The sequence below is a fragment of the Pipistrellus hanaki genome (genome assembly GCF_964339955.1).
Source record: "Pipistrellus hanaki genome assembly, chromosome: 9".
NCBI lineage: Eukaryota > Metazoa > Chordata > Mammalia > Chiroptera > Vespertilionidae > Pipistrellus > Pipistrellus hanaki.
This window is the reverse complement of record NC_140511.1, coordinates 65,290,073-65,301,033: the sequence shown is the minus strand read 5'-3', so window position 1 is coordinate 65,301,033 and position 10,961 is coordinate 65,290,073. Positions and strand designations below refer to the sequence as shown.

General features: G+C 37.2%; 1 protein-coding gene across 1 annotated transcript; it reads left to right on the top strand.

The window, feature by feature from the left end:
- Window positions 1-350: 350 nt before the first annotated feature.
- LOC311627573 (uncharacterized protein) lies at window positions 351-8,856 on the top strand (the record flags this gene model as incomplete). The annotated part of the gene is made up of 2 exons (XM_084894075.1): window positions 351-1,288; window positions 7,914-8,856. 2 exons carry the CDS (start codon window positions 351-353, stop codon window positions 8,854-8,856), a joined length of 1,881 nt encoding a protein of 626 aa, XP_084750201.1.
- Window positions 8,857-10,961: the final 2,105 nt, after the last annotated feature.

The following is a 10,961-nucleotide window of genomic DNA, read 5'->3' as shown; positions in this document are numbered from 1 at the left end:
TACCATAAAATGTAATAATATTTATTTTCAACCTTTTAAAATTAATATTTGTGTATTTTAAACAAATTACAAATTTAAAAATCATATAGAATCCTTGCGAATAGTTGAACATATCATTATGAAACATAAACATTAAAATATGGCATCTGAAATTGTTGTAGGTGATACTTTAGCCTGACAAAACAATATGAATTTTAGAAGTGGACCATTTTAATATAGCCTAACTGGTATATTAGGGTTTATTTTACTTATATCAACTTTGCATTAAAAAAAATTGCTAGATGATACTACATAAAAGCCATTGAATATGTGAATGTCTTTATCCAGAATAGGTTTTCTGATAAACCTGGATGGACCAGCAAAACCTAACAGTGCTAAAAGAATTCATTCTAATGGGAATCACGGACCACCCTGAGCTGCAGGCCACCTTCTTCGGGGTCTTCCTCATCATCTATGCAGTCTCCGTGGTGGGCAACATGGGCATGATCATCCTCACCAAGATGGACTCCAGGCTTCAGACACCCATGTACTTCTTTCTCAGACACCTGGCTTTCACTGATCTTGGTTATTCAACAGCTGTGGGACCAAAAATGTTGGCAAACATTGTAACTAAACAAAAGACTATTCCCTACAATTGGTGTGCAACCCAGCTAGCGTTTTTCATCTTGTTCATCATTAGTGAACTTTTCATTCTGTCAGCCATGGCCTATGACCGCTATGTGGCCATCTGTAACCCTCTGCTCTACACAGTCATCATGTCACCAAGGGTATGCTGGGCACTGGTATCAGTCCCCTATCTCTACAGTGCTTTTCTCTCTCTGATAATCACCATAAAGATTTTCATTTCATCTTTCTGTGGCCATAATATCATTAATCATTTCTATTGTGACAATCTTCCCTTGTTGACACTGATATGCTCAAGCACACGTGAAATTGAGTTGATAATACTGATCTTTTCTGTGTTTAATTTGGTTTCATCTCTTCTGGTAGTTCTTGTGTCCTACATACTGATCCTCCTGGCCATTCTCAAGATGTACTCTGCAGAGGGTAGACACAAGGCCTTCTCCACTTGTGGATCTCATCTGACCGTGGTAGTTGTATTCTATGCAACTCTCTCCTTCATGTATATGCAGCCCAAGTCCAGTCATTCTTTTGATAGTGATAAAATGGCCTCTGTGTTTTACACTTTGATCATACCCATGCTGAACCCCTTGATCTACAGCTTGAGAAACAAAGATGTGAAAGGTGCCCTACATAGCCTATGGAAAATCCTGAGCGAACACCCCAGGTAAAGTTCAATATCAAATGTGTATATCATAAATTAGGTTATAAAAGCTGTTTATGATGTATGATAAGCCTTAGAAAGCAGTGATGTTATGTAGGCTTGGGAAACTGGAAATGTTTTTTTGTGGTTGTTGTTATAAATTTGTTCATGTTCACCTAATAACAATTGTTCTCATATCAGCTGCAGATTGGTACAATATCTGCAAATCAACATATGTGACACACTATGTAAATAAAATGAAGGATAAAAGTCACATGATCATCTCAATAGATGCAAAAAAAAAATATTGTGTGTGTGTTTTTTTCAATGATTAAAGGTCAGCAAACCTCTTGGAGCCGGGATGTCTAGAAATTGAAGTCTGCTTCTTTTGAAGTTAGTTCCTAGAATTTTTAAGCAAACAGTTACATCTTAGTTAACAGGTCATCATTTACAAAAACAACCGTAATGGAACGGTGGGTGGGTTACATCTGCACTGCTGTGGGAACACACCTTGATGTAACTGAGATAGGCTGAACCACTCTTATATAAATCTTCCAATTACTTCTTGACCATCTCCTAGATAAGATTAAAATTTGCCTTCAGATACTCCCCAAACCAATGCGCCTGCACCTGTGCCAGCCAGTGCCAGCCCAGGTTGGGAATCTGAAGAATAAAAGGATCCGCTCTGCGTCTGCAGGAGAGAACCCAGCTCTGTAAAAGCCAGGCCCCAGCAGCAGTTCTGGGAGCCCTACTCTGTCAAGCTCACTCCTTTTATCTTCCTCTCACCCAGTTCTTAGTAAATTTCTCTTTTGAAACAATTTGGCCTCCTCTCTTGATTTCTGTCCTGGGTGAGGGAGGAGAACCCCTCTGCCACTGCATAATCACCCTGGGAAATTCATTTGGCAGCATTTACTGAATGTGCATATTCTATGATTCAGCAATGTAATAAATAAATGACTCAGTGTAAAGAATATGTCCAAGTAGAAATACATTCAAGATTAAGCTCATATAGATTGAGTATTGGTGTGGACCCAAGGGAGGATAGAAATAGCTGTTTTTAAAGACCAGTATCAGGAATTTTTGTGCATATTTTTCTCTAAACAGTAATTGATTATTTAATAAATACATGAAAAAATCCCAATTTTTATTATTTTATAATAAAAATAGCTTTAGTTTCTAAGCATAAAATGAAATAGGATGTTGACAATGTTGCTATTCATAAAACCTCTAAATTGGAACCAATGAAAACATTCAACAATAAATAGAACAATGGATAACTAATCTGTGATATATTTATAAAATACCTACTGGGGGTTGAGCCCACAACCCATGCATTTGGCCTTAACCAGAATGAAACCTGGGACCTCTTAGTGTGCAGGCCGATGCTCTATCCACTGAGACAAACCAGCTAGGTCGTAGTTACCACTTTTAATAATGCTATGTGCTTTACAAATTCAAAATTATCATTGAAAACATCAATATCATGTGCAAATGACCATTTTTAGTGGGAGGTGAGGCCAAAGCAAAGACATTAAAGCATGCACTTCACTGTCTAGCACCCCCATCCCACTGTAAAGTCTCATAAGAGTACTTAGTTTCGCAAGAGTGAAATGTCATCAAATTGTCTCTTAAATGACCAAATGCACATCTGATGGATGTTGGAAGAAAGATTAAAATGTGCACGAATAAAAAGGAATGTATGCTTTATCTAAAATTAAGATACCTTTTCCACTCCTTATTTAAACTCCCTTTATTCCCACTCCACAATTGCAGAGGTGTTTACATATAGGCATCTAAACGTAAATTTTATTGATTTTTTATTGCAGAACTCATTATTTGTCACTTAATTTAGAGTTGAAAGCTGTATTTGACACAGAAAGGGAAGTAGCCTAGGAAATAACAAAACTTCTCTGAGCTCTATAGTTAGGGTAGTTATATAGTAAAGGTCCAATGCTAAGCTCTGCCCATTGCATTTTTTACACAATTGCAAAATCATAAAAAAATATTTAAATGTTCAAAAACAGGTTATCTTCAATAATCATATAAAATAATATAAATGTAAATGTTAAAAATGGTTAGTGTTTTACAGAGAACTCTAAAAATGGTGAGAAGAATATCTTTCTCACATATAGGGAGATTGGTATTTACTAGCAGGAATCTAGAAAAAAAGCACACTTTTTAGAACACATTTATTGAATCAGATTTATATTGTTTTTTAAAATATATATATTTTATTTATTTCAGAGAAGAAAGGAGAGAGTGTGATAGAAACATCAATGAAGAGGAAGAATCATCTATTGTTTGACTCCTGCACATCTCCTACTGTGGATTGAGCCTTCAACCCTAACTCTAACCCACCAGCAACACCCACCAGCCAATCAGGAGTGATTATGCAAATTAACCTCAACCAAGATGGGTGCGGCCACAGAGAGCAGGAGAGAGGCTTGGGTTTCCCCAGTGATGGAGGAAGCCAAGCTTTCCACACACCCTGGCTGGCCCAGACCTCCACTGAAGGCTACAAAGTTTCAATTCTAGAAGATACATAAATCCCAACAGAAATGGCTGCCGCCACTGAGCACACAGAAGGTTTGGCTCTACTCCAGGCTACAAAGTTTCAATTGTAGAAGACAAATAAACCCCAGATATTGGAGCCTCCACTTGGGTCACCAGGGGATGTGGCCGGTCTGCAAACCACCACAGGCCCATCGCCCAGGCCACCCCACACCCCAAAGGAACCCCCACCCTGATCAGGGACATTTTTCAGGGCAAACTAGCAGGCTCCCATTCATGCATCAGGCCTCTATCCTATCTAATAAAAGAGTGATATGCAAATTGACCATCACTTCAACACCCAAGATGCTTGTCCCCATGTGGTCAAAGATCCTGCCCCATGTGTCCACAAGATGGCCACCACAAGATGGCCAGCAGGGGACGGCAGTTGGGAGGGACCAGGCATGCAAGGGAGGGCAGTTGGGGGTAATCAAGCCTGCAGGAGAGGGCAGTTAGGGGTGACCAGGCTGGCAGAGGAGGGAAGTTGGGGGCGACCGTGCCTCTACAGGGAAGGGAAGTTGGGGGGGACCCAGGCTTACAGGAGAGGGCAGTTGGCAGGGATCAGGCCTGCAGGGGAGGGCACTTAGGGGTAAACAGGCTGGGAGGGGAGCAGTTAGGCATAAATAAGGCTGGCAAGGTACTGGTTAGGGGGTGATCAGGCTGGCAGGCAGAAGCAGTAGGGGAAATCAGGAAGGCAGGCAGGCAAGCAGTTGGGAGCCAGCAGTCCTGGATTGTGAGAGAGATATCCAACTGCCCATTTAGGCCCAATCCTGGTGGGATGAACATGAAATTACTCTGGATTTCTATCACATTTCTTATTACTCAGAAATTATTTTTTTTAATATATTTTTTTATTGATTTCAGAAAGGAAGGGTGAGGGAGCAAGACATAGAAAAATCAATGATGAGAGAGAATCATTGATTAGCTGCCTCCTGTATGCCCCCTATTTGGAGATCGAGCCTGCAAATGGTGGAATTGGGCCTAAACGGGCAGTCGGATATCCCTCAAGGTGTCCTAGATTGGAGAGGGTGCAGGCTGGACTGAGGGATAACTCCCCCTGTGCACGAATTTCATGCACCAGGCCTCTAGTGTGACTATTAAGGGAACTTTATGGTAATAGAATAGATCTGTATGTAGTGTGTTTGTATAGAATAGAATAACTAACATGGTGCAATAGGTTGTAAAAAAAAAAAAGCAAAAGAGAAGTGCTGAACAGACAGATGATGAAAACTCACAGTGCAATGAGAAGTAACAGTAACTAATTTCTGTCCCTGAGGAAAAGAAAAACACGCTACACTGTACCAGAGTGAAATGGTCAGTCTCTCTGATTTAATCTTAATCAAGCCTGCTTTGTTCCCATGACCTTTGGGCTAATAGCTTCTGCTTTGTCTTGCATATGGACTTGCTAATCATTAGAGGAATCCTGCTTGAAGCTTGAGTTTTAACTTTCCTTACTCCAAACTCTGATGTTTGAGTTTTGGCCTTTTGAAGTGTCTGACACATGGACTTTTGATCAGTAACAACATGAGCAACAAATCAAGAAAGCAATGTATCATTTTAATTTCCTGAAAGTTTTAAAATAGCAGAACAGTATTTAAATATTTATACACTGTCACTCATTTGAGGAGACCACTGTGTAAATGCAGACTCCTGATGGGCATCAAGAGTCCTATGTGCTACAAAAGAAAAGTTAACCAAGAATAAAAAATAAAAAGAAGGAAAGAATGAGTGAGGGAAAGGCAGAAGTAAGGGAAGAAGGAAGGAAGGAAGGAAGGAAGGAAGGAAGGAAGGAAGGAAGGAAGGAAGGAAGGAAGGGAGGGAGGAAGGGAGGAAGAAAAGAAGGAAGGAGAGGGAGAGAAGGAGGAAAGGAGAGAGGGAGGAATACATGGTAAATAAAAATTGTCATGGCAATTAAATGACATCCTCGAGGCATTTAATTGTGCTATAAAATACTATAGGGACAATCAACAAATTTCTTGGTATCTCCTCAGGGACAGTCTCAAAAGGTGAAAGAAATCCATAAATTGTTCTCACTGAGCCATGTAAGAAACACATGAGGGAGTCATGAAAGAGGCTTCAGGACAGGTAAAAAGAGAGCATTTCATGTGGTGTCTCCTGTTACCAATACTGACAATGTTTCAGTGATATATGCCAAGTGTCAGGTTAATTAAATGACAAAGCTCTAGCAAAATGTTTCCATTTCTGACTTAGTTCTTTTTACTTTCTACTACTCCATAATGCCTAGTAGGAGTAGGCCCCTCTCCTTATCTCATCATATTAATGTTTTTGAGTATTTTCACTTAAGTTGGTAGACTAAATGTTCAAACGCATCTTTGAAATACATCATGCGATTGCTTATAACATATTTGTTTTACATGAATGATTATATCTGTAATGCAGCCAAAACTGAATACAAATGAAGAGTAATAAAGAAATATGAATTTCTAAAAATTGGCAAAATTATGAAGCTACAGGTATTTAATCTATCATTTTTTTAATCTATCATTTTGATGTCCTTTCAAACTTTTAGTTAATTAGTAGTTCTAGTCCTTTTTGGATACTTTCAATATAATTTAATATTTAATAATTACTTGAATAAATCTATAAGTAGGATTCTTTCCACCTCACATTGAGATGTGAAAGACATTATGAGGACATTAGCAGACTATATGTACTCAGTTTTATAATAACAGCAAAATATTCAGCATGCTTTTTAATGTCAAATGAAATATAACAGAAAGCAAATATAATTATTTGAAAGAGTTTAGCTTTTAAAAAAACTCAAATCAGTATTTAACAAAAAATGTTAAACCATGAAAAAGCAATTTGATTCTTACCATTCAACATTGAGGCTTGTGAGAAGAAACACACACTTTTATCTTTCCTTACCACACTGAAAATTGAAACTTACCAAGTATGATTTTTCTCAGTCTTTTCATATTTGCAAAACAAAACACACAAAAACAAGATTCATACAGATTCTTATTAAATTTATTGAAGATATGTTTCTAAAATTACTATTTATTGATGCATATTTCCACATTTTTGATATGAGAAAGGTATGTTCATCAAAGCAGGGTAGACAATTAGGAGGTCACAAACTTATTTAAATGCACATTTAATGTAGTCATTTTATAGTTAATGTTATGAAATTATGGTTTTATTTTTATACCCCTCAGAGACTGCTGTCACTGTAACTTTTATAGTAACCAGTATTATTTCTACTTTTTAAAGGCATCACTCACACACAATATTTTAAATTTAATAAATCTTTTACTTTAATCTGGCATTCATTTACTCTGGTACATCCTTAATCTGTGTATTATTGGGGGCATTGGTATACATTTTTATTTGATCATATTAAATGTTTATCTGTGTTTTGTATTTTATCATAGTTTGAAGGCATTCCTTGGGCTTAAGTTGTAGAAGAATTTAAAGTAATATCTAAGAATTCATGGACACCTCAACTTTAGTGTGTTTTATTTTACCTCTCTAATACTGTGTAACATGGTGACTTTATTATATTTGATGTGCACACTTCTAAACTTACAGTAAAGAGTATAGTATTTCTTTACCCAAAGAAAGTTTTTTGTCTTGTTATATGAAACCAATGCCAATGCTTCCTCATAGAGTTGTTGATAGAGATAGATGGAGATTAAATGATCCAAAATATTGGTTTTGTATATGATAATAAAGAGTTTTGGATGTTACAGTTCTGGCCAAAGTTTTGAACATACCTTAAGTGAGGATATAACTGAGATTATATATAATGTTTTATCATGTAAAGATGATTCTTAATTTAATCTACTATAGTTTTCTTATTTATGCACCTAATTTCTGTCAATTGTATTGATTGTTTTGTCCTGTATCACTCATCTCCACTTGAGAATCACCAACTATTTATCTCTAGCTCTATTTGCAAATATTATTTTTTGTGTGTGTGTGTAAGACAGGTTTGTCTTCATGTATTATAAACTGGAAAGTCTAGATGCATCTTATTTATACTAGCTTTGAATACTAAAAATCTTCCAGGTATAATACGTGAAATCTTTTGACTATGCTGATGTCTCTTTCCAGAATAGGTTTCCTGAAAAACGTGCATGGAAACACAAAACCTAACAATGTTAAATGAGTTCATGCTCACGGGGATCACAGACCGCCCTGAGCTGCAGGCTCCATTATTTGGACTCTTCTTGATTATCTATGTGATCTCCGTGGTGGGCAACCTGGGCATGGTCATTCTCACCAAGGTGGACTCCAGGCTCCAAACACCCATGTACTTCTTTCTCAGACACCTGGCTTTCACTGATCTTGGTTATTCAACAACTGTGGGGCCTAAAATGTTAGTAAATTTTGTCGTGGATCAAAACACAATCTCCTATTACTTTTGTGCAATACAACTAGCCTTTTTTCTTGTGTTTATTGTCAGTGAGATTTTTATTCTATCCGCAATGTCCTACGACCGCTACGTGGCCATCTGCAACCCTCTGCTTTACCCAGTCATCATGTCGCAAAGGCTATGTCGGCTGCTGGTGGCTATTCCCTATCTCTACAGTACGTTTGTTTCTCTTCTAGTCACCATAAAGGTTTTTAACTTACCTTTCTGTGGCTACAACGTTGTCCGTCATTTCTACTGTGACAGTCTCCCCTTGTTATCATTGCTCTGCTCAAATACACATGAGATTGAAATGATTATTCTGAGTTTAGCTGGCTTTGATTTGATTGCATCTCTTCTGGTAGTTCTTGTGTCTTACTTCCTCATTCTTAAATCCATCCTCAGGATGAACTCTGCTGAGGGTCGGCACAAGGCTTTTTCTACATGTGGGTCCCACCTGACAGTGGTCATAGTGTTCTACGGGACTTTGATATTTATGTATGTGCAACCTGAGTCCAGTCATTCCTTTGACAGTGATAAAGTGGCTTCCATATTTTACACCCTCGTTATCCCCATGTTGAATCCCTTGATCTACAGCTTGCGGAACAAAGATGTAAAATGTGCACTGCAAAGGGTGTGGAAAAAACTATGTAATACTTTTTCTTAAGGGTTTACATGTAATATAATTCCTATAAACTAGGTTCCGGACTTTGAGTTTTGCTATAGATTCCTCCTAAAGAAATAAGAATCACAGATGAGTTTAACATGAATGACTGTCTTACTGATGCTAGGCACTTCTAAGTCTTGTAAATAGATTAATGAACAAGATAGTAAAAACATTTGTCTTTCTTGAGGGGAAAGATGGATTATATACTTGAACTACCGTGTTTCCCCGAAAATAAGACATTCTCTGAAAATAAGACCTAGCGTATGGAAAGATAAGACATCCCCTGAAAATAAGACCTAGCGCAACTTTGGGAGAAAAAATTAATATAAGACACTGTCTTATTTTCGGGGAAACAGGGGATATGTGTAGGAGAATCTGTTAGGTGAATATAGAAAAAAAGCTGTCAAGGATTCTGTGTTTCATCTTTATTAGAATAAAATCATAGCATACGTACCTGTGAGTGTGAGTGTGAATGTATGTATGCGTGTGTACCCTTTCCTTTCCTTTGGATTTAACCTTAATACTTTCCCCTGATATGGTTTAGAGTGGTACTTACTAATGGTTGGGAATGTGATAGCTGATGATTTGAAGTGCTCGGCCACATTGCTTTGCTTAAATCCCCCTTCCAAACATTGGGATCCCACTGTGTCCTCCTCATTGCCTCTCTCCATATCTCAGTCTCTTAACTGAACATATATGGTAATTGGGCAGTCCAGAGGTTCTGATTGGCACCTAACTTTGTCTTTATTAGTCCCTTTTGTTGATAACGGATGATACTCAAATTGAAGTAAATTTCCGAGGCCACACAGAGTAGCTCCTAGGTTTGTACTGTCCCCCTCAACCAGTCGTTCTTTCCCTCCCTCCCCTCAACTAGTTGTTCTTGCTTAATAACTGGCTGTTTGTTTTTTGAGGTTATAGTTCCTTATCTCCATTTTTAAAGTTACTTTTATATCCTTGGGCAAGAAGACTATCCTATGATAAATTAATTGTGCTGCCTTTCCTTTCTCAGGCTCTTTCCCAGTTTTAATCATTATTGACTATGCACTGTTTTATGTTTTAACTGACTTTGTTGTTTAACTACATCGATTATCACCATTGTGGGAAGCAAAGGAAAAGATTCCTGTTGTTTGCACGATGTCCTCTTTCTAACGTAAGTGAAGCCTGATGCATGACCAGACAGCAGTATCTTGCCTTTTGTACATAGTTGCTACATGTCACTTTCCACATTTTCCCATGTGCTTAATTTTATATCCCTTTTGTTTACTTTTAGTCTTCTTAATACTTCTGGGATTTTATTAAAACTATTTGTCTGCAATATTTTCTGAGTTCACTATCATGCTATTAAAATTTGGTGTTTTAGTCAATGAACGTTTAATAAAAAATATTTTTTCGGAATAACATTTTTAAAGTGCATATACAAAGTAACCAAAATGTCTTTCAGTAGGGGGAGGGACAAATAAACTATACAACAAACTATACAACCAGGTAATGGTATATTTTATTTGGCACTAGAAAGAAGTGAGCTATCAAGCCATGAAAAGATGTGGTGAAACCTTAAATGCATGAATACATGAAAAAAAGCTAATCTGAAAAGACAATGTACTGCATAATTCCAATTATGTGACATTCAGGAAAAGGAGACATTAAAAAGGTTGCCAGAAATTAGGATGTAGGGAAAGATGAACAGGAGGAACTTGGAGGAAGGATACATAGAGTAGTGAAAATGCTGTATATGAAATTATAATTGTGAATTCAAGTCATTAAATATTTGTTCAGACCAACAGAATGTACAACAAACACCACTAGTGAACCCAATGTAAACTATGGAGTTTAGATGGAAATGATGTGCCAGTGTAGGTTCGTGGATTTTAACAAATGTACTACTTTGTTAAGGACTGTTGGTAATGGAATGGGTAGGTCATGGAATGGAATATATGAGAATTCTCTGTGAATGTAAAACTTCTCTAAAAATAAAATAAAGTCTTGCAATATAAAAAAGTACATGATTCAGTGTCATGTGAAGATAAATATCAAATTGTTAATACAGTTAAAAGGAATCTTGAAGATAATCATTATTACTACCAAGTAATAATATCGCATACTTT